The sequence below is a fragment of the Corvus kubaryi genome, unplaced genomic scaffold (assembly GCF_017639235.1).
Source record: "Corvus kubaryi isolate FWS band 111438036 unplaced genomic scaffold, C.kubaryi_AGA036_p1.0 37367, whole genome shotgun sequence".
In the NCBI taxonomy this organism is placed as follows: Eukaryota; Metazoa; Chordata; class Aves; order Passeriformes; family Corvidae; genus Corvus; species Corvus kubaryi.
In genome coordinates, this window is record NW_024581119.1 from 2883471 (window position 1) to 2907568 (window position 24098).

At 48.4% G+C, this 24098-nt stretch overlaps 1 protein-coding gene across 2 annotated transcripts in view; it reads left to right on the top strand.

Annotated features, from left to right (window-relative positions):
• The window catches only part of UBASH3B (ubiquitin associated and SH3 domain containing B), a 58144-nt gene that overhangs the window by 19766 nt on the left and 14280 nt on the right, over positions 1–24098 (top strand). The window contains exons 2-4 of one of the 2 annotated variants that reach the window (XM_042034077.1): positions 21536–21589; positions 22145–22331; positions 22764–22962. In XM_042034077.1, coding sequence (XP_041890011.1) covers positions 21536–21589; positions 22145–22331; positions 22764–22962 — 440 coding nt within the window. Of the gene's footprint in view, positions 1–21535; positions 21594–22144; positions 22332–22763; positions 22963–24098 lie in introns of both variants that reach the window. The other variant, XM_042034078.1, reaches the window with a different exon arrangement.

Here is a 24098-nt window from a genome sequence, read left to right on the forward strand (position 1 = left end):
CTCCAGAATCTGGGAATCATGGAATGGTTTGGGTTGGGAGGGGCCTTAAAGATCATTTGTTCCAACCCTCGGGTGGATGCCACACACTAAATAATGGTTTTAACCCAGAAGAAGGGAGCAGGTGGAATTATAAAAGTCCCTGTGGATGTGGTGCTTGGGGACACGGTCAGTGGTGGCCTGGCAGCGCTGAGGGAAAGGTTGGACTCTGTGATCTCACAGGTCTTTTCCAGCCTAACAGATTCAGGGGATGGGGAAAATGATGCCAAAAGTATGAGGTGAAATCCTCTCCTGTTTTTGGGGTGTGCTGTCCCCTACCAAGCTGTGAGCACAGGAACCACCAAAGTTTGTTGGGTCTTTCAGCTCTTTTTCTCCCTTACAATTCAGTCATTGTGCTGTGGTAAAACAACAAACACAAGGTTTTATCAGCTCTCCTGCCCACTTGCAAGGTCAAAATGAGTGGAGCCCATTAAAACAAAAACAAAACACATTCAAGGATATTCCTCTGCTGATAAAACCCAAATTAATTCTACAGATGTACCGATATGCTAAACTGATGAAAATCAGAATTTCCTGGAAGCAGCTGGACTAAACTACGGCTGTTGTCAAGGCAAAAGTGTTTAGGGAAAAGGAGAGACAGTTCCAGGGATTTGCACTCTTCACCATATTAATGGCATTCATAACGTGACTCACTCGGATGCTTCCATCCCCAATGAGCCTGGCTAATTCCAACATGAGATTTTACTGTGTGTGCTTCCTTCTACTCCTCCTTTCTAAATGATGTCCCAGCACTCTGCCATAAACATTTCCCCTTAACTCTTTGCCCTGAATGGATTATTATCCACAAAAAGACGATGCCTGAGGCAACAAACAACAGAAGCAGAAGGAAGATGAGATGTATTTTTCTTTTCTTCTAATATTCAGCAAGCAGGATGGGAGAATTACCTTGTTCCTTGTTCTCTCACTGAATTACTGTGTGCTAAGTTTAGCTGCTGAACCCATTTGTGCTGTGGTTTTCTCCCTGTTAATGAGGGTAATGACTACCTGAGACAGCAGCCTGGAGTTCAATCCACCGAGCGCTGCAAAACATCCAGAAAAACTCAGGAAATCGGGTGCAGGAGCCATGCTTCCCCTCAAACGATGGAAAACCCACCTTTATTCCGAAGTGAAACGCCGTGCCTTTAAGTCATTAAAGACGTAACTGCAATACAGACACACTTAAATAAATTATTTCAAGTTATTTCTAGTCGTGTGTGGGAGGTGGGTGGGGGACGAAGTTGATACTCGGTGGTTGGAGCAGCCTTTAGCCTTTACATCTCTCCCCGCTCTGCACAGGCGCTTTTTGGGTCTTTTGAGCTCCTGAGCCTGATGCAGACAACGAAGCAGGTCCTGATCAAAGTTCAGCACCCTGCACATGGCACTCGGTGACAATACAAGAGCAGCGTGGCCCTGTCCCGCTGGGGAGATGAGCTGAGAGCCCCCAGGCAGCTTGTCAGGCTCTTGGCTTCTCCACTTTCCATTTAAGCATTAAACCAGATCATTTCCGTGAGATCCTCGTGGCTTTTTTCCTGTGAAACTTCATCTGTCTGCAGGCAAAACTCAAAAATCCCTCCGGAGCCCTGTGAATGTTCCTTAATGAAGCCAAATTTCCGTGCCTGTTTCTGTCCCCATCCATCACACACCTCAGCACTGCAGCGCAAACCTTCCTGCTGCAGGAGCAAATTACAAACCTCAACCCTGACTTTCCCGTTTTGCCACACTTATCTACCTTCTATTTCCTCTCCTAAAAATGGTTGGGAAATGAAAAAAAAGTCAGATTGCCTGCTAAGAGTTTTTCCTAACAAATTCAAGTTGAAAGAGGGGAAATTTAGGTTCACTTTCCTCATCCTGCACAGAGATGGGAGTGCAGGGCTGCACCCTGTCCATCCATAGTATTCCTAAAAAAACAGGAATATTAGCCCTTGTGACACACAACACTAGTTATTTCCCTCTGGAGTTGCTGAGCTCAGTTCCAGCAAGGACATCACAGATGAGCTCTGACTCAGGAATTCTTTCAGGGATGGTGTTTTCAGAGAGGCTGAAGGAGTGGAGCAAGGCAGACCTTGGCAAAGCAAGGTGGTTGGGATTTGGGAAGCTCCCAAAGCTCAGGGTGCCTGTGAAAATCCCAGCTGAGGTGCTCAGGAAGAAAAGAATCACCGAGACTCTGCTGAGGTACCTCCAGGAGGGAGCTGTGGACAAAGCAGGGAAATCCAGAGCTGCCCTGAGTGAATGAAAGGAATAAAATGGGCATTGTCTGAGGGACAGGGCTGGGATCCCAGCCCTGGCTGGAGCATCCTGTGGCAGGGATGTGGGACTGGCACCCAGTGCTGTTCCCCACGAGGGATGATGATGATGATGATGATCCCTGCCAGAGCTCCCTGCTCCCAGGACACTGGCTCCAAACCCTGCTTTCAATCCATGCAAAAAAAAAAAAAGAAAAAGAAAAAGCCCTTCCCAGAGCAGGCAGAAGGGAATGCAATTAAGGTGGCCTCGTGAAGCTCATAAAGGCTAATGCATGAAAATGAGCAGAGACAAATTACGGGGGAGCATTAGGAAGAACATTTCTAATTGTGAGGTCGGCTGGCCCTGTTCCTTCAGCCTCCCAGCGCTGAGCTGGAAGGAGAAATAAAAGGATCCTACCGGGAACAGTTCTGGGCTGTGGGGAGCTGGGCAGGATGAGTAAGATGGAAACTCCTTCTCTACAATATAATGCACTTTTTCAGCCTTTCTCCAGAAATCCAGCCACGGTTTCTGGCACTTACTTGTCAACCTGTGTCCTTCAGGAATGAAAATATTTTTGGCCAAGCTGTTTCCTCTGTCCTCTCTGGATGTTCCTTAAGCAGAGGAGTTCACGCAGGTTCCTGATTCAGGAGGAAGGAATATCTCCCATCCTTAAACTCTCAGTCACTGCTGGAATTGCTCTCCAGTTCCTACTGACATATTTGGCTCTTCTTTTGGGTTTGTTTTCAGAGCTTGGCTGCTGCTGCAGCTTGAATTACAGAAATACCACATGCACACAGTGAAAAAACCCAGCACCTTGTTCTCAGTGTTTCCTGCCACAAGTCAGATCTTCTGCCTGCCCTGACCTTCTTTCCAAGCAGTTCTTTAGCCCTGTGTGCTCCTTTTTTAGTTCAAGGAATGAAATCTGGGAAGCTGTCCCTTGGAATCCATCCCCAGCCTTTGGGTTCTTAGGATCACCCAGCAGCTGCCTGTTTCCCAGGCTGTGAAGCAGGAATATCCCATTAGTAATCCAGCAAAAACCCAGCAAGCTTTTCCATGAGAAAAACTGTGGGAATTGGGGTGTTCGTCACAAATGTCCCAGTGATTAAAGCTGGTTCAGGGCTCTTTCGTGCCTCGGTGGGGAATGTGAGATGGAAATGAATATGAACATGGATGTGCGAGTACATTTTTATTCTGGATCTCATCTCTTCCAAGGCAGCTGCAGGGCAGAGGGATGGACAAATAGTAGCATTATTCTGGGGTGTGTGTGTGAGTACATCTCACACGCTTATGCACAGGGAAGAAATCATGAGACGGAGCTTAAATAAGCCTTTGTGCAATTTTTATCTACGGTTTTCCACTATGACTCACCATCATTTACATGTTATCTAACACTGAGAGTCCCAGCTTTAGGTTCCTTTCAGTAGGAAAAAAACCCCCAAACCCCTTCTTGGAAGAGGTTGCTGTGGCTGGAAGGAGTTAAGGCTGTGCTGGAATAAATGTCAGCAGACAATCGTGTTCTAAAGAGCAGCAGTTACCAAAATACATTTTAGCCGGCAGCCTGCAAGAACAATGCAGCCATTGTACTGCAGGCACAGGACTTGGCACCCAGATAAGCCGGAGAGGGAATCATGTTTTGTTGATTACGGAAGTGATGGAATCCATTGAAAGGTTATTGTTTGAGCCCTTTCGGAGCAAATTCCAGCCCCTTTGTGGAGGGTGTTGGCGGAGTTTGGGGCAGTGCTGTTACCTTTCTTCTCCCAGAGGTAGCCTGCGGGATAATAAACCCAACCTGCCCCCAGGTGACCTCCCGGCAACCCCCTGCAACCCCAAATTTCCACCACAAAGGCAAAGGCAAAGGCTGAAATGTTCGGCAGAACGCTTGAGCGGAACTTTCTATTGTCATCAAAAAGCTCCGCTCCCTAAAAAGAAATCCGAGTTGGAAAATTTCACCTCTTCTCAACGCTGACAGAAGTTGCGTGTTGGGTTTGGAAATGTGTAGCTCTCAGACGGGGGAAAAGTTGATTTTTCAGGCTACATAAAGTGCTTAATCCTCATGGGTTTGGACAAGGTGTGAGGCTGTCGCTGGTTTGGCTTTTATCCAGGTTCTTCTATTCCTGGTTTTAGCAAAGGTCCTGCAGCTGGTGCAGGAGGCCAAAGGCTTTAAAGAAACCTCAAGGAAGACTTTTCCGTGTGGGAAGTGTCTGAAATAATTCAAACCACCTTGATTTGAGAGGAGGAAAATGATGGGAACTTCAGTGTAGTGAGGAGGTTTTTAAATGGTGGTGGATTGCCCCAAAAAAATGCTCTTGGAGCTCTCCCTATTAATGGCATGGAGGGACACAGCAAATCAGCCACATCCTCGCTAAAAACTGCCAGAGATTTGTAATAATTCTGGGGAACTGCCACAAAGTTTGAGGGTTGGAGTTTCTGAGCTCTTTTCCTCTCCATCCTGTGCCTATTCCAGCAGAAATCTGCAAAACTCAGGGCTTGACTAAGGACAGAAGCTCCTGGGCCAGGCTTAAAGACAGTGAGGTTTAATTATCAGAACGTTAAAACTTGAGATTTTTTTTTTCCTATTATGATTTAGGACACACTGAAGTTGTTTTCTTAAGCTTTTCTCGTCAGACAGGAAGGGCATGGATTGACTTTGCCTTTACTAATGAAACTCCTTGATTCTGAAACAATCACTTGATATTAGGAGCTGTGCCATTAAAACAACAATGAGAGGTAAAATTACAGGAGGAACTCGAACAATACGAGTGTGAAATGGCTTTTAAAATTCTTCAAAGGTTATTATGTCCACAACACTTCGCTGATTTTTTGAAGTGCCTAATTTCGTTTGAATCACTTCCCTTATAAATGACACACTTAAAAACCTGCTGATGTTGCCTCCAATACTTAGAAAAAACATCCCATTTTAAACTTTTTTTTTCCATCCCCCCTTGTATCTCAATTTTCCTTGGATAGATAATTTCAGGCAATAATTTCCTCTTCTTTTTAACCTCAGGAGCAGCAGATGAACTCAGTTGCAATTCCTCAGGTACAGTGCAGAGCCTTCAGAAATCTTCAGTTTGTTTTGCAACAGAAGGTTTATTTTCCCTGATTTTAATTCACTTCAGACCTGGCATTACTAATTTTAAGCCAGGTTCAGTAGGGAGCTGTGGCATTTCATACACTTGTCCAAAATGCCCACACCTTCTATTAGAAACGTTAAGGCCGGAGACATTTGGAAGCCACTGGGAATTTTTTCAGCAGGTTTTGGAAGAAATTCTATGGTAACCTAAAGAAAAGCAGCAACAGGCAGAGACCTCCCTACCTCTATTTTGGGCAGAGGATAAAATGCACCCAAAAATAAATGGATTTGTCAACATCAAGCAGCAGAATAGAACCAAATCCAGCACGAGATCGAGTTGCTCAAGCCCCCTCACGACTTTAATAATCCTGTTTTATCTTGAGTTTTGCTGCCTGGCCTTCCTGCTCTGCAAGGAAGAAGCTCCTCCATTAGAAAAAGCAAATTTACTTTAATTTCTTCTCTACTCCATCCATCCATCTGGGTCCCACAAAGAGCTGTGATTTCATGCTGCAGATGACAGGAGAATTCATGAGATTCACTGATCTTGGTGAATCACCCAACAATAGAGGTTCTGTATTTGTGTAAACATCCCAGAGACAAAAATAGGGGAAAACTCAGAGAAGCATAAATGTGTTCATATCCAGAACAGGCTCCACAAAGAATACTTTGTACAGTCTTATTATTGTTGGGTTGGTTTATTTTTTTCTTTCCCAGAAGCATCAGCTGTTCCTTAGGCATGTAATTTATGAGAGGCTAAAATCTAAATTATGCATCAAAAAGGGAGAGATGCAACTTCAGGGTAATAACACATTTCAAAAATAACTTCAAATGCGTCGTTCAGAGCAGCAGCCTATAGCTGGAAACCAGTGCCCAGTCAGCAAAGGCAGCAGAGAAGTAAAAATTACTCTTCCTTACATAAAAAAAAAAACAAACCCTCCTGTAGAGATCTTTATTTTTAAATCTGACAGTGGCAGAGCTGGATCCTGGAACCCTGAATCTATTGGGAGGGGTGATCCTTCAGAAGTGCACTGAACAGAATATTAAAATAATGCAGGAAATTATGTTTCAAACTGAAAAGAAAAGGGGTTTTTTTTTTTTGCTTAACTGACAGAAAAACACTCAAACGCAGCCCAGGGCTGATGTTTGTACAAATAAAAGTCCCTCGAGAACTCTGAGATCCCTTTTTGTCCTGCTCGAGCTGCTCTACACCAACCTACAGCAGGGAGAGAACTTCCTACTGAATACTGCACTTAGGGATGGCTGATCTTTCCCTAATAACTTTTATCAGCTCTTTTACAAAAGGTATTTTCTTGAGGATAAAGAAATGGTGAGTCATATGTAAAAGCTGCTTTCCTGGCTTAAGGTGAGAGATCCTCCCCCTGGGGAGTGCAGAGACCTCACTGGGAGTAGGTTACGTCTCACAGTTGATTTAATTTCTGTCTGCCTGTGCTAATTAAAGAGCCTTGCACTGTGATTTTTGCCACGGTGCTGATGCCTTTCCGTGCTGGGTCCTGAAGTCCTGGTCACAGTCTTAGATTGTTGCTCCGGCCCCTCTGTAATTTGCCGGCAAAGAGAGGGGCAAAGCAAGATGTGTTCCAACCCAAGACTGCGAGTTTCAAGGTCTTTAGGGTCCCTTCGTGGTCGCCAGCAACTGATGCCTTTTCCTGGTCTTAAAATCAAGAGGCATACACGGTTAGAAGGGGAAAAGGGATTTTACCTTGGTATTTAAAGGATCCTTAGGTGTACACGTCCAGGTCATGTGCATCGAGATGCACCCCGCCGAGTCTTTCCCTGTGTCTCTGTGTCTCTCTTCTCTTCCTCTCCCCCCAGCATTGGGTATAACATTCTAGGTGTTACTAATTAGCAGATCTATCAAAGATTCCCCAATGAGAGGCTCAAGTGAGCCCCCCCCTCCCCAAGGAACCTTCCCCTGGATGGTTCTATCTTGGTTTACAGAATGTGTTCTGGAGAGCACCTTGGGCTCTGGGGCACACTGATCCCTGGCTACGAAGCTTCTAAAATGTTGAGTCTCTCAGCTTGACAAACAAGTCCAAGAATGTAGGCAAAAAGCACCAGGAATACAGAAGTTGTAAAAGGTATAACAGGGGTATAAAAGAAAAGGCAAAAATCTTCGTGGCATCAGTGCTGCTGAAGGAGCCCTGGGATAACATCACCCATGGCAGGAGCTGGCAGTGCCAGGGGGAATCCGCGGGCTAAATATGCAGCAGAAAGGGATGGGGCACAGCAAGAGGCAGGGAAAAGGCAGAGGGAAGGAGGAATTTCACATAACCTGGCGTGGCAGCAGGGTCTGGACTCCACCTCACTCTTATCCCAGGCACTTCCAGCCCGTGAACCATCTGAACTCTTTGGAAAGCCACCCACGGCAAAGCAGACGTGCCCTGCAGGAGTGTGGGCAGCCTAGAGCAGGTCTGTGTTCCAGGGGAATGGTGCCCTGGCCACAGGACTCGTTCCCTGCACAGAGTGACCGATCGGTGCCCTCCCTGCCCGGCTTCTGGAGAGATTTCCCCTCAGAATTTCCTCGAGGCAAAAGTCTGTCCTTGCTGTGGCAGGAGGCTTTTAAACGGTGCCACGAAGGAAGGGGTTCAGCCTGAAACGCCACTAGGTAAGGGAAGAGTGGGGAAATCTGGGCATAAGCCGGGCAAGAGGCTGCAGGAAGGGCTGGCACAAACCCTCCCTCGCTGTTGTCCCGCGAACAGCTGGCACCCAAAATAAAAGCCAGATTCTGCTCTGCGGGACCCAGATGGAGTCACTGCAGATTTGCTGCGAATCCAGTGCAGCTCCTGGGGATTCCTGCCAGGAGAACTGCGAGGAGCACGTCCTCTCCAGCTCCCCTCAGCTGCACGGGCAGAGTACCAGTGTGAAACTCTTGTTTGGGAGGTGGCAAAGCCCTGTGCTCACAGGTGGCCACCGGACGCTCTCTTGGTAGATCAAGAAAAAAAACCCTTTTTTTGTTTTTGGGAGTGCTGGATACAGAAAAACAGCAATAAGGAGAGTGATAACTCTGGGAGGTGACCTGGGAGATGCAATTTCTTCTCTCTCAGCTTTTAGTTTCTTGTCAGGGCTGTGCTGCAAATGAAAGCCTTGACTTTCACAGCGAGCAAATTTTCATCCTTCACCAAAATCAGGGCTCCAGTTAAATGTCAGGACCAGGGCTGGGCTGGATAATAAATTTTTCCCTCTCTCATTTTCCTCCTGTGGGTATGTTTACAGCTCCCAGGGAATGCAGTTGTTGAAATACCACCAGAATATGTGATCACACTGTCAGGAGATACAACAATAATCACTGATTAAAAAGGAAGAATGAAGAGAGTAAGAGCTGGTAGCAGCATTGCTAAATGCTGATCAGCGCTGTAAGACAGCCTTTGATTTTTTAAATTAATTATACATTCCCTCATACTTTGTACTGCTGTAGATTTAATTGGACTCCTTATTTTTAGGCAACTACAGCAAGAGGAAGATAGGATAGATCTTTCAGCAGCTCAGCTCCAGCCTAATTCTGCCTCATTCAATGCCAGTGGGAGCAAAATTAGGCTGATGCTGAGCTCTTGTGAAAGCCTCGTGGTCTCCATGCAGCTCAGCAAGCTGCACGTTCACCTGCCTGGCAGGATGGAGTCATTTCCACACAGGAATCCAGGCAGAACTGCACTCAGCTTCCATAAAGATCCCCAAACTCCCAAATGGTGCCGAGGTCTGTCTGCTACCTACAGAATTCGCCCTGATAATTCACCTCAGCCTCACTCCACGTGATTTATTTGTGCTTTGCAGAGAGAAAGCAGGAGGTGTTAGACTGCAGAACAAAGAGGATTGCACTGAGAAAAAGGGTCTGGTTTCAGCTGCAGCCTGAAATCTTGTATTGCTCTGGGGGTGAGGGGAGACACGGGAGAGACACCTGCACACACACAGAGCAATCCTCCTTTCGTGGAACCTGCTTATCTCTGCTTCCCAGGGGTGTTCTGTGGGGGTGCAGGGAGGTGGGAGCTGGGAGAGCAGGCTGGGAGAGCAGGACTGAGGAAGGGCTGTGCTCTCTCCTGTGTCTGTGCACAGCCTGAACAGCAGCTGCTGGCCCTGGCAGGGCAGGGTCCTGCAGAGCTGCAGCTGGGAGCCCTTTACCTGCAGGATTGGCTGACTCAAAGCCTCAGCTGCTGTACCTGACACGTTCTTCTTGTTCAACACACACATTCTGCTCTTCTGGCTTTCCCAGGATAGCATTTCCTACAAAACCTTCCCCCTCCCTGTGCAGCTGTGGCTGTATCACAGTGCTGGTGTGGTTTATGCACTCAGATCTGAGCCCTTCAGTCCTCTTCCTCTCTGCACTGCAGCCCTGCCTGCCCCACTGGATGCATGGCAGGAGAATGTGCGGAGCAGCTGAGGTGCCTCTGAACCTGGCCTGGCAGCTCTGGGAGTGCCAGGACCACTCCCAAAGCCTCTGTCTGGGGGCTGATGCTTTTCCCGTGGCTGCAGCCCATCCTAAGGCCTGTTCCTGGCAGGATCCTCTGATGGCTGATCACCAGGAAGCTCACCTCCCAATGTTTTCCAGATGGTGCACTCCTGGAGCTGTCCAAGAGCCTGTTTTGATTTTTCTATCACACAGAAGCTGCAAGACATGAAATACCCTTGGCAGCTCTACGTCTCTGCCACGCTGGGTTCAAATATCCCAGGCTCAGGGGTTGTTGTAGGAAGTTGGAGAGACCCAAGGGCACACACAGGGGTGCAGCACAGTCCTGTGAGCCCCAGCTCCTTTGAGAACCAGACCTGAGAGAGGCAGAGAAAAGGTTGAAGGGTGCTCAAGGCCAGGTTGGACAGGGCTTGGAGCACCCTGGGATAGTGGAAGTGTCCCTGCCCATGGCAGGCTTGGGGGATGGAACTGGATGAGCTTTAAGGTCCCTTCCAGCCCAGACCATTCTGTGATTCCATGATTCTGTGACTTATCAGGCATGCATCGCTCTATCAGCCCCTGAAATTTACTGCAAAGAATTCCTCTGAACTGATACATTCTCCTTCCTTGCCTACTTTTCCCGAGGCAGCTCTTAAATATTTATCAAAAAGGGACCTCACATGAGTCTAGGTGCTCTGCCATCGCCACAGGAGCCTGCAGAACAAACTAATCTTTAGAAACCAAGAGGACTTTACAACCAACCCTTCTAAGCACCTGCCGTCCATTTTATTTATTTATTTTTCTGGTTCCAGCTCCCAGGAGCCCACTCTGACAGGTGGAGGGAGGGGTATTGCTGTAAGCACAGATACTGTTTTGAAGTAGCAACACTGCAAGGTGTTTTTCTATTTCCAAATGCTGCTGTTAGTGCCAGTGCCTGGCTGGAATTGTCCCTGGATCACTGATTCCATCCCAGGACACTCTGCCTCCTCAGCAGGGTGGAAAGACAGGCCAGAACAGATGGAAAAAGAGGCTCCTTCTGCATTCAGGAAAGTAAAATTGCACCTCTCAGGCTGCTTTCTAGATATCAGCCACACACGAAAACCCAGAGAAGATGGGGCTCAGTTGTAAAAGGTTTTTTTTTTCCCCCATGAATAATTTTAGCAGCACACCCCCACAGCAGCACTCGCTGCAGTGCGGGGGAGAGCTGCGCTCTGGAAATGAGGTGCTGCTCATGGGGGGTGTCTGTCTGTCTGTCTGTCTGTCTGTCTGACAATACCTGCCTGCAGAGCTCAGCCGGGATAACGAGGGCTCCAAGGCAAGCATCCAAGGCCTGGCCTCCCACACAGCCCTGGCAATGGGAGGAAATGTGTCCCTGGTGCTGGTGAGGTGCTAGGATGAGGTGTGAGCTGTGTTTGTTGGCTGGGGAGGGAGGAAAAAACCATGGGAAAAGCTGCTTCATGCTCAGGCAGCACAGCTCAGCTGGGAATCCTTGTGGGCAAAGGTCTGAACTGAAGGGAAGCCCCAAATCTCCCACTCTTCACAGAACATCCGTAGAAATTTTGGCCAAGGACAGGGATAAAGGAGGTGGAGGACAGGCCAGGCTGTGTCCCTGATCCTCACGCACACACAAAGCAAGCTTTTCTCAGGAAAAAGGGATGAGGGCTTTGTCCTTATCTATTCCCACCCCATTGCTGCCACCTCTTAGGTGTCTAAAATTAAAATGGCAATGGTGAGAGGAGAGGAGAGGAGAGGAGAGGAAAAAGGAGGTTTAATCAGATCGTAGTACCCACATCACATTGATCCTGGATATGAAAAACACAGAATTGGAGTGGAACACCTTTGTGGTCAGTGCTGTAAAACTGGCAGGATTTCAGCAGGGCTTGAGCCCTGGGAATTCCCATCCCCTGTGGTCAGAGGAAACCGTCTGCTGGGCACTTTTGAAGATTAACACTGCTTGTGTTTACCCAGGTGGCTCAGCAGAGACTGAAATGATGGAGGGAGAGACCTGCTGAGCTGGTATTTTCTGATCTATACCATGGCTGGGCCCTGTTGAGGCCTCTGACACAGCTGCAGAAGCATTTTAGTGTTAAACAGACATTTTGGGGCACGGGAAGGTGACGTTTTTCCCCCACAAACATGAGAATTAAGCTCTGGAGTAACCAGTGCTCTGTGATACCCGCTGGATTTGGGAGACTTTAATTAAAGGCCATGAACTGGGTCAAGGAGGATCCCGTGGAGAGGGGATGGAGTGGGACCGCAGGGGATGTGCAGTGCTGAGAGTTGTGCCAGACCTTTGCTGCTTGAGGGGATTTTTGTGAGCAAACGCTCCAGCAAAAACACACCCCTGTGTTACCTGCCAGCATCAAATCCCCAGGTTTGCAGGGAGCTGAACAAAGTTCCTTTTATCACGGCAAACACTTGGTTGAAAATCCTTGGAAATTGTGCTGGGAGGAAGAAGAGACCCAAAGCCTTGATTTGCAATAACCTTCCAGCACCTGCTTTGCATAAGAGCAGGGCTGGAGTCTGTAAGTACACGCTTGAAGTTAAAGAGATGCATAAGTACTCTTTGGTGTAGGGCTAATTACTAAATCCAGGTCTCGTTAAAGTCTTCCTCTTGCTTTTTTTGTAATTCACTCACATATTCTGCAGCATCAGATACAGGAATAAAGGCTCTCCATTTAGAGCTGACAGGCCATAACAAAATCAGGCAAGTATGCAGGGAAATCTTCCCAGTCTGTGGTGAAGTGTTCTCATTAAATTCTTAGATCCTTCTTTATCTCACTGTTTCTCAGTTTATCACAATTCTTCATTTCCTGTTCCCTTTTAGACTTCAAACATATTTATTTTTAATGTGGGGCTTTTTTTAACCCTTCCCTAGTGAAGATTGAAACTTTTTGGAGTCTCTTGGTTAGAGCTCATGTAAAAAAAAAAACAAACAACAACAACAACAAAAAAAAAAAAAAACGGATTACTGAGCCAGACACTGCAGGGTCATTTTTAATATATAAGCTGGAATTCGAGTTTAAAGTCTGGCCACGAGTTTACAACTTACCATGGTTATAACAGCAAAATAATTGTGCGTTTTTATAACTTCTGTATCACCTGAGGACTCCAAAGTGACCTGAAGGAGACCAAATACAGCACCCCAAACTGAAATTCAGAGCAGAGCTTGCTACCTCGCTTGTTTTCTCTTTCCCCTGATGGAAACTTTGACTTTAGCAGTAGCTCATTGCTGTAACCGCACACTTCAAAATCTCTGAGGCAAGAGGCCGAGCCCTGTGTGTGTTTTCTCACCCCCAAATGGAGCTTGTGGTACCAGGGGACTCCCAGCCCCAATTCTCTTTCAGGGGGTGTTTTAGCCTTGAGTCAGTGGCAAATGTCCCTCATCATCTGCTGCATGAACCCTCTTTTCCCCTGTTCCTACAGCGTTTTCGGCTTCTTGGCCACACCTCCCACGTGGATATTGACATAATAGATATTGACATCATTTGGTCCCCTCTAGATAACCAAAAAAAGGTGAGCAATACTGATTTGGATTATTGTGAAACCTGTGTATTACTGAAAATGACAAGGCTTCAAAAATTTCCTGAACAGAGCTGTCTAGAGCAGGAGGCTATTTTGAGTCTTTCTTTCTGCCTTTGACCCAACTATTTCAGCACCCCACCCTTCTTCTTCCTTCCACCTTCCTTAATTTTTTAAGACTTCCTTCTTGCTGCTTTGCCTGAGTCTATTTTAGGTGTGAGAGCGGGCTTAGCTTCTCGCCAGGCATCCACTTCCCATTTTCCATCCCTAGGGTTTGCCTTTTCAGCAAAGCTGTGAGTCCGTGAGCACACAGAACCTGTGAGAGTCCCCATGATGGGGAGGCACTGCCCCTGAGGAAGGGAAAATCACCACTTGAGGAGAAAATAAGGGGTCAGAATGAATGTTGCAGGGGATAATGGAAAAAATGAGCAGGGCAAAGGACACCAAATGAAGCAGAGTCCAGATGTTGGGATGGGGGTGGCTGAACTCACCCGTTTCTGGCAAAGACAAGATACTCCCTTCTTCACTGGATAGAAAGGGACTGAGTGAATAGATTTAGGGAAGAAATTCTTCCCCATGAGGGTGGTGAGGTATTGGAAGAGCTTCCCCAGAGCAGCTGTGGTGCCCCATCCCTGGAAGTGCCCAAGGCCAGGCTTGGAGCACCCTGGGACAGTGGAAAGTGTCCCTGGTGGAACCAGATGATCTTTAAGTTCCCTTCCAACCCAAACCATCCCATGACTCTATGATTTGGCTGTGCAGGACCCAACCTGGCAAAGTTTTGACCAAAACCTGTTGTTTGCACCTCAATCCAAATCCTGTCGCTGCCAACAAGTCCAGACCAACACTCCGACTCTCCCTCTGAGGGTGTCCATCACACCAAGACCTGGACTCTCACCGAGGAGGAATTCTGCATCACAGCTTTCCTCACAAGATCCAAGCCAAGCACTCAGCGCTCTGTGTTCAGGCTGTGGCTGTACCACGCTGGCCCTGGGCTGTGTTATCTCTGCTCACTTCCTCTGGCAGCCCGGGAAACCTCCCCGGAGCACCGGCCTTTGCTCGGGCTCTGGAGGACAAATCAGCTCTCCACTGGCAGCCAAGAGGAGCTCAGACTCCTGCAAACAGGAGCAGCACATCAAAACCTACTGAGAATTAGTCCCAGAAAGTCACATCCTTGGTGGCCGTCCGGGCTCAAGTTCCTGGTACAGCCCCGTGTCACCAGCTTCACAGAACAGCAGCTTTCTGGCAAATTGTGCAACTGCACCGCCCCCAAACTTCCTGTTTTGAAACCCCAAGAAGCTGGAAAATGTTAACACTGGCACTTTAAAGTGCTACTTGTGGCTTTTCTTTTTGTTTTTTTTTTCTTCCCTTCCTAAAGATCTGCTAAAAATTTTGATGTACAGAGGAGTAAAGTGGGGCTGCCTTGAGGACTAGGGGCAGAAAGAGGGCACGGGGAGCTTCAGAGCATCCCTGACCTGCTCCACCTCCCTGAATTAGGGTATGCAGGGCTCTCAGGTTTGGGGCAGCAGGTCCTGGAGCTGCGCTGGGCACTGGGGATGCTGCGGATGGGCTGTGACAGATGGAGGGGCAGGAGCTGCCGAGGTGGCAGCGGGACATTGGTGACTCGTGGGGTGCCAGGAGCATCCACCTGGCCCCGCTTCCCATCCCCCTGGAAGCTCCACCAGCCCAAACCCCATCCCTGATGGGAGAAAGGGGCTGTGGCAATGAGAGCACCTTGATCCCAAAAGCAGAGCTGTGGCAAATCTCATTCCTGGATAGGGAGAAGAGCAATTAGGGAGAAGAAATTGTCGTGTTTGCCTCAAATGCTGCGAGGGACTTAATTTCTTTCCAATCAGCGTGACAACTGCTTCCTTTTCTGGCTATCACTGAGCCTCCAGATGGTGCATTGGAGCATCCTTAAACCTCCAGCTTGGCTCCTTGCAAGGACATTGTCTTCCTGGTTAGCTAAAAATGGATTAATAGTTTTGAGATGAAAGCTCCTGCTCCCTGTGAATAATGAACTCGCGGTCACTGCAGCGTTCTGGCCACTGTTAAAATCAGGTGTTCAAAGGGGATGAGTCCCTGCTGAGTGTGCTCCAGTTTTGAGTGAATTTATTTGTATTAACTCTATCTGGCTGTTTTGCTGATGGTCACAATGCTGCAATACCTGTAAGAGCAGCAGTTATTTCCCACCTTCCTTAACCAAGTCCCCATTTTGCAGTGATTGCCCTGCATCACGGTTTTGAATCTGAACCAGGCAGCTGAGGTGCTGCCAATTTTTGTGGGTTTATTAGGGAATTGTGAGGCATCATTTTCTTAAATTCCCAGCTTCGGGCCTCCTGCTCCTGTTCAGAGCTTGTTTGAGCAGCCATACATTTCTAGATTAGCACATGTGGAGAGAGGCTGAAGGAAGTGAACCAGGAAGCCAGACAGCAAATGTCATCCAAACCAGAAATTGAAAAGAAAACCAATATCAGGATTATAAGCAAACCTAATGGCAGGGCTTTGCAGCTGAAGGGGAGAATGAAAGGACAGAGGAATTCTGATGGGGTGTGACCAATTCAAATCGGCCCAAAAACCTGTGCCTTGTTCCTCCTCCATCCTGCGGGGACACGGAGTGGCTGGCAGGAGCGGGACATGCAATCCCACGCCTCATAAAAAGCTGCCCTGTTGTTGCTCTAAGGAAGGGACTCTCCTGCTTCCTCTTTAAACTTGTGTCTCTTTAGAAATGGTAAATGGCTGCTACATTCCTGCCTTTATCCCGGCCACTTCTCAGGAGTCTGTGCTTCCCTCTCCTCCTGCTTTAGCAAGCCGGCTAAGCAGGGGATTAGGGAATGACTCGGTGCACATGTGGGGAGAGAAATCCGCCTTCAAAATCTTACGTAACTCTAAAAAGCAGGAGACACATGCCCAGGCCCTCATTCTTTGCACATAAAAATCATCATCTCCTCCTCCTCCTCCTCCTCCTGTGGCCAGGCTGCAGTTTGCTTGTCCTCTGGAAAAAAAGGAGCATTTTAAATTGTGGAGACTACAAACACCCGGCAGCGTGCTTCCAGATTGATTTCTGATCACATTTCCCCTTTGCCTTTCTTCCCTGGCTATGCCAGATCTGGGAATGAGTAGCCAGCCCTTGGGAAGAGGGAGGAAGGGAATTTCCAGCCCCAGCAGGCACCTTCCATAAACATTTACGTGACCTCCAGGATGCAGCACGGCCGGAGCTCTCGCAGTCCCTGTGCTCCCAGGCACTTGCCCAGCCCCTCTGGAAGTTCCTGTGCTCCAGGCAGGACCTGGGTGTTTTCCATGGCTGGGATCTGCTCGTGGCCCCTGCTGACCTCAGGTCGGGGATGTGGTTGGGAACGGCACGTTCCGAAAGGGGATCTTGGGGTGTAAAATCAGCTCGTGCTCTGGGGGAGATGTGGCTGCAATTAGAGTCACTCAGTTCAGCGTGAGCAGGGATTTATCTCTGCCATCCATCAGGCAGGAAAACAGCGGGAGAAGTTAAGGTAAGACTCAGTGAAGGGAGAAGAATTAATTATCCTGCCATGCTCTCATATCGGAGTCGTTCTCCTCGCAAAAACACCCGGGGTTTTGTTGTTTTTTCCTTCTCAAGTGCAGAAAAGGAACATCCCCAACCCCCTGCCCTAAACAGGAACTGGATCCCTGGTGATATCTTCCTGTCCTGTCCCTATTTATAGCAGGAAGGTCACCCAAATAAGAACAGAAGCAGCATCATATGATTTTTTTTTGGGGTGGCCGAGTGAATTCGGCATGAATTCAGAGGAGCACAGCACATTTGGGAAGAAACCTGCCTGTGGCTGTTTTTGTGTGGAGAGTAATTAAGGAATTCATGGTAGCCAGGAATTCGGGTGTTTTTCCCTACACCACATAAGCAAGTCATTAAATGCACAGAAATTTTCCTTGCAAAACTGTTCCTCAATGTGCAATTGTGTGTTGAAAGCCTAGAACAGGCACATTTCCACTGTTGGACTGTTAAGAAACAGTTGATTAAACCTACAAAAATTCAGGAATCTGTAAAGGTCACTTGATTGACGATTTGGGAAAAAACCTCACAGAAAATACTGGGAATTTTACTGTTTGTGGAGATTTTGTAACAGCTTTCCTGTAGGTTATAGAGCAGAGTTTGAATTTGGGACCTCCCACCCCATGATTTTGGCATGTAAGGCAAGGAGAAATTTAAATTTTGGGCTCCTGACCTGTACCTGGACTGAGAGATGTGCTCCAAACAGCAGCTGCAGCCAGACAATTCCTATTTTTTCCCATTCCCTGGAGCCAGCCAGCATTTTTGCTTTCTATTCTTTCACCATAAACCGACAGAGGTGGAAAAAGCCAAGCTTTAAATAGATACACAGAGCTAGTTGAATATATGTTTATATAAATATGTTTTACAGGCACAAACAAGCAAAAATGAAGGTGCTTATTTTATATTCCTGAGGAAAAATGCTCTGTTTGACAGCATCCTTCTTTCAAACTCATTTGGCATCAATTATGAGCTGTAATTCCTATTTTACCCTGTCAGGCAGGCCTTGGAGTGGGTCCTGATCAGGAGAGCCAAGTACTTCCATCATATTTTTTAAAAAAATCTTCATTTACACAGCTAAATATTTGATGGGCCAAAGACTCAGGTGATGAATTCACCCCTCTGAGGGGTTGTGCTCAGGGGGAAGGAGTTTGTGTGGGCTTGAGGGATGGGCTGAAAGGGCAGAGTTGGTCATTCCCTCTCTTTCAGGGGCTGTCTCCATCCCTCCAGGGCTCATTCCCAAATCCCTCGGTGCCTGCGGAGCTGGGGCGGAGGCAGAGGCTGCTGCTGGCGTTTTCTGCAGCCTCTAAGAGCAGAAATTCAGAATAAATCCAGGTCCCTCTCGCAGGCAGAGCCAGCTCAGCTCTGCTGATGGCACAATTGGTGAAATGAAAGGAGAGCCGATGGAAATCCCTGCTGGAGGCATCAGCCCCCTGAACTTTGCACACTTTTTTAGTGGTGTCTTTATCTGCATCATGTTTTATCTCAGAATAGTTCCCCCATGCCTTGCTCTTGCTCTGTTTGCAGTGTTCACTGCCGCTGGCAGCCCCTCCTTTTTTAAGCTGGGCCTGAATAAAGCTGAGCACTTTTTAAACTGGACTAGAAACAGAAGGCTGAGCACTCAACAGAGGGAGGATTTCTGTGTGGTGCTTCTGAGGCTGGAGGTTCTCGTTATGGTTAATGCCTCATTCCCCATTACAGCCATTTCCTCTGAAGCAAATGGGATTTGGCCATTATATTTTATGTTTATTGATATGTATTTCCGAGCTGAATTGACATTCCCCTTTTTTTTTCCCAACCAGAAGTGACAGGAAGCCAAAAATCCTTCAGCAGTAAGGAGGGAAGTTCTGCAGCACGCAGAGCTCTGTGCTCTGCCACTGAGTGGGTTGGGGTTAAAATGGGCACCATTTACACATTAATGTGTAAGCCGGGGCAGCAACACCAATTCTGCTGTCGTGTGTTGGGCCAAGGGGGCAGCTCTTCAGCTGGGATGCTTCCTGGCAGTATTTCATCCTGTTTAAGCAGTGATTGAGTGGTTTTCCTTGGGCCTTGTCATGGGGAGGGCTTTGAGGCTGAAGAATCAAACACATCTAATTCTTCCTGATGAATAAAATACCTGCTGTGCCTTTGGAAGCCATCGCTATCAGGATTTTCTTTCCCCCTCCCCGAATTCTCCAGACCTGCAGTTGCACAGAACCTCTGCCTTGCTGTTCAAAATTGCTATTCCATGTTGCTGGGTGCTGTTAAATCATTTCCCTGCACTTCATCTCAGAGGCAGCAGAAGCCAAGAGATGGAGGAATTGGGTGGCTCAGGGGACCAGCAATGCTGCACAAAGCTTCTCATGCCCTACCTGAATCCATTTGGCGTGACCAGAAATGGTTACTGGGTGATACCACCGAGTAAATGCTGAAAAAATAAGTTCTTCTCTTACTTTCTCCTCTTTTCTGGTTCATCTGAGTCACAGTTTTGTCTAATGCTCCAGCCAACACTTGCTACCCAGTGTGAGGAAATCTGAGCACCTAAGACATAATTTGTCACCTAATTAAGTGACCTGATTTTCTCAGGAGCAGGATATGTTTTCCAGCTCCCCCTGCACTCAGCAGTTGTGAAAATCAGGCCACTTTTGTATGGCTGTGACCGGTTTTGAGTACTCAACTTATAAAAATCTGATCCTGGCCCGGGAGCTGGAGGTTGGGTCCTCTCCAGGTTTTGGCCAGGGTGGAATTTTGGGAGGGATGCAGAGACTTATCAGTCATCAGCACCATCCCCTGCACTCAATTAAAAAGTAAGAGGGGAAAAAAAGAAAAGAACCTCTCAGTTACAGGTCCTGGGATAAAAATATCCCTTGGCTTTGTTTGCTTTGTGCAGCATTTCCTCCTCACACTGAAAATTAAATTGAAAAGGGGGCTGGTTGTCCCTGTGGATGATGGAGGCAACTCTGGAAATCACACATGAACAAACGTGTGTGGGTCCAGCCTAATGTTCTCTGGCGCCCTTTGGGGTCCCCAGGCACTGTAGGAGCTGCAGTTAATTCCAGCAGGGCTCTGCTGTGTGATTTGTTCCAAGGAATCATCAGGTCATTGAGGAAAAGAGTCACCGAGGGTGGGTGGCAGAACCTGGATTTTGTACAGCTCCTCCAGAGGCCTGTGCTGGGGTCTGGGCAGAGGAAATCCCGGAGAAGCTGCTCATTTCAGAGCCAGAGGTTTTCTGGGAGGGCAGTTTTAACTCACAGATTTCAAAGGAGAGTTTTGCAGAGTCACATCCCAGTGGTGTTTCAAAGAGCAGAAACAACCCGAACAGGAGGGGAGGTGAACTGGGCAAAGGCAGCACAACAAATGATGGGAGCAGGGCAGGGACAATCCACAGGCACTGCTCCCTGAGAGGTCCCCCGTATCTTTTAGCTCATTGCCTTTGCCTGAGCTGCTTTCCAAGGCAAAGCAGTGGCTGCTTTGCATCGAACATTTTCCAGAGCAGAGCAAGGTCAGCCAGGCAGAAACAGCAACCCACGGTGGCCACCACCCCAAATCCATCCTCCCAGAGGGCAGGTGCTGGGCCCAGCACTCTGCTGACCTCGAGGGAATGCTGGCAGATAAGGGCAGCAAAACAGCTTCGGGAGGAAGTATTTTCATAATCACACGTTTGCAACACAGCCCTTTTTAAATTTTTTTTTTGCAGCATTATCTTTCTGCCTTCCTCTTACCCTCCAAACAAGCAAAAATGTGTATATTCAAGGGGTGGGGACGGCAAGGGCAGAGCTGAAGCGCAGCTGAGTCAACAGCACATGCTTGGGCGCTGGTGGGTGACGCTGCAGGAATATCCTCCGTGGTTGTCAGAGCACTTTGAAAGTCGTCACTGCAGACAGAAAGGGTGACACAAGCACGGTCACAAGTCCTGGAGGGTCCCAGCTGCTCTAAACCCAGAGCTACAGGCTGGACCCTGCAGTCTGTCCCCTTTCCTTTAAGTAGGAAGCTCTGAAATCACCTACTCATGGGGAATTCTGCACCTTCCCCAACTGGGAGCCTGTCTCTGCCCCATGACCCTGAAATTTCTATCCTTTTCTGCGCCCTCCACTCATAGTTCTTGCTCCATTTGGGTTCTGGGTGAATCCCTCCCTTTGGCTGTCCCTGGTGTCACAGAGCTGAGCTGATCCACAGCTGCTTTCCAGTGTTGGTGTCGAGCATTTGGAGAACACAGTTCCATGTCTAAAGCTGTTAGCTGTGCTGGTCTGCTCTGGAAAACTTGCTGAACAGGAGACCTGGGTGTTCCCAGCTGGAGTGAAAAGGGATTTAGAGGCATCCTGAAGAGAGGGAAGCAAAAGAGCTCTTTGAGTGTAGCCAGGAGTGAAGGGAACTTTTCTAACCTGGAAAATCTCTGCTTTGTGCCCTCTCGTGGCAGTTGAATTTTTCTTGTCCTCAGTGCAACGCCTGCACTTTCAGACCCAAACCTTTGGGGTTTCATGCTGAAATTCCCAGCAAAGAGACCATCAAATGCTGGTGTTTTTCTGTCCAGAAAAAGTGGGGAAGTGGGAAAACCCAGAGGTCCATATTTCCTATTTTGCCCTGGCTGTGTGACTTTGCCCTTCAAACAGTTTATGGGGATTTGACAGGTGGCACATCCAGAAAAAAGCCCCAGGGGTGAGAGAATTGGAAAGGGCATCCCACGAGTTTCCAAACACACAGCAGCAGCTGTGGCAGGAGCCACAGGACCCAGCAGCACTGAAATTCTCTCTTTATTTTGCTCTCTCTGCAGACAAAAAGCGCTGGCATCGACAGGTGGAAGGAGTGTTCAAGCAGCATGCGACTGGTTGGTATGAAGTAATAAATGTTAAAAAGTAAAAGAAGTGGTGAATTCAGGATTTTAGCCATTAGAATGTGGAATGTTTAAACGGGGGCATTGCCTGAAAAGCACCTGCAGAATTAGTGAGATGCTGTAAAGAAGCAATCCAGAAATGAGCCTGGCCTGAGAGAGTTGGTGGAAGAGGAACAGGTGAGAGAAGGAACCCCCCCACTCTCTGCAGCTGAGCAGGAAAGCTGAGAGCTGCCTTCCCAGAGGCGTGGAGCCATTCCTGGTGCTCTCCTCCCTGTGTTTCACACACTGAAAGGCAGAAAAGGCAGAAGCAGTGACCTGGGTTAGACCTGCAGAGCGCCGGCCTGAAACTCAAACCCAATTTTCAGTATTACTTAGCAGTGATAATGGGCTGCAAGCGAGGCAGTGCCTGACCCACCAGAGCTGATTTTTCCCGTAAAGGGACAATGAATGGCAGCCAGCACATGGGAAGCTGGTGAAAAAGGGGTTTTTTTGCTGGGGAAAAGAAATCTGTCATTATCTCTCAATTGAACAGTTTTTTCTGCCTGCCAGGCTCTTCTCCCACGTGGGTGACCCGTTCCTGGATGACACCCTGCCCCGGGAGTACGTCCTGTACCTGCGCCCCACCGGGCCCCTGGCGCAGAAGCTGTCGGAGTTCTGGCAGCAGTCGAAGCAGATCTGTGGCAAGAACAAAGCTCACAACATCTTCCCACACATCACCCTGTGCCAGTTCTTCATGGTAAAGCACATGGAGAGGCTCCTGTCTCTCCTTTAGCCATTCCTGAGCAGCCCTTGCCAGGCTCAGCCTGGAGACTTCCTCCCAGTTTAGAGGGGGGCTGGGGAGGTTTTGCTGATGCCTGGGCTTCTGGAGGAGGTAATTGTTTTTTTAAGCTGTTGTTTTCAGGGAAGAGCAGCAGCAGAAGACCGAATTCTCATCCTCTCCAGTGATCCTTAGCATGAGAATGGGTGGGGGAGCTTGTGAAGGTTACTTGGGGATAGCTGATCCTGCTTTGAGGACAAGGGAGGGGCTGAGCATTTCTAAACGTAGATTTTTTTTTTTTTCTCCATGCCCCTGTGCTTTTTCTCACTGCATGAGGGGAAAGGTGAACCCTTGACACCCACCCACATCCCTTCCTTTCCTGAGCAATGCCTGTCCTGCTTCCCTTGGCAGTGCGAGGACAGCAAGGTCGATGCCCTCACGGAAGCCCTGCAGGCCACGGTGATGCGCTGGAAATGCAAATTCCCGGCCCCGCTGCCCCTGGAGCTGTACACGTCCTCCAACTTCATCGGGCTCTTCGTCAAGGAGGAGAGTGCTGAGGTGCTCAAAAAGTTTGCAGCAGACTTCGCTGCAGAGGCGGCTTCCAAAGCAGGTGAGTGACTGCTCTGGCAGCTGCCAGGAGCTCCTGGTTGGGCACTGTCAGAAACCCAAAGCTCTGATGCCATGAAGGAGCAAAGCAGCTGCCAAAGCTCACGGTTTGGGCATTTTCAGAAGCCCAAAGCTCTGATGCAAAGCTCAAAAGCAAATCCCTGATCTTTAAGTGAAAAGTGAGGGGAACACCCCTCCCGGTGCTTTGGCTTTCAGTGCTTTTATCTCTCACACCCAGTTTTCAGTGCTGTCTCTGAAAGGGAAGCTGACATTTGGTGGTTCCTTAACCTTTCACACAGCCGCTCTGAGGGGGCTCGGCGTTTCCTGCCCTGCTCTCTGCCTCCAGCCACCACCACGGAACTTTCCCCGGCCATTTCAAGGCTGTGTTTGTTTGTTCACTGCATGTCTGAGGTGTAAAGAGGGCTCCAGAAAAGACCCCAAGTGTCCTTTCCAACCTCAGTGCTCACAGGGTTGTCCCCACGGTCCTCTCCTGCTTCTGGAAGGAGAAATCACCAGAACACCTCGTCCTCCCATGGTCTCCACTGCTGAACAACCTCGCTGGGTGTCCCCCAGTTACCTCCAAACTGGGAAGTCACGACAGCCTAGGAGCACTGTAACATCTCCCTGATTAATCCTCCCACCCTCCATCACCAGAGAGCTCAGCTTGGGCTGCCCACAACACAACTGGTTTAGTCCTTCGCTATTCCAGGCTTATCCTGGAGTTTAAATGCATCAAGAGGCAGCAAATTCTGCATTCCTGGGGTGTTTCCATGCTGGACAGGCACCCCACAACCATGCAGGAATGCTGTGAGTCTGCCCCTGCTCCAGAGGAGGGATCCAGAAGTGTCCAGAACCTCTGGAATGCTTTGCTTTCACCTGACCCAGAACTTCCTTTCCCTTTAGAAGAAGGAGGGAATTTTATCTTTCAAAAGAAGATTCTGGAAGGCCGACATTGGGTGGGTCCAAGGACACTGCAGCCACATGAGAGCAGGATCAGTGTTCCCCTCCAAACCAGCACAGCCAAAAGTGCAATTTTTGCCCAAAAAAACCCCCACTGACCCAGAATAAAGAAGCGTTGGTGGCTTCCAACAATCTTCTGCCCCTGAGACTGCTCCAATTCAGGCCAAATTGGGGGTTTTT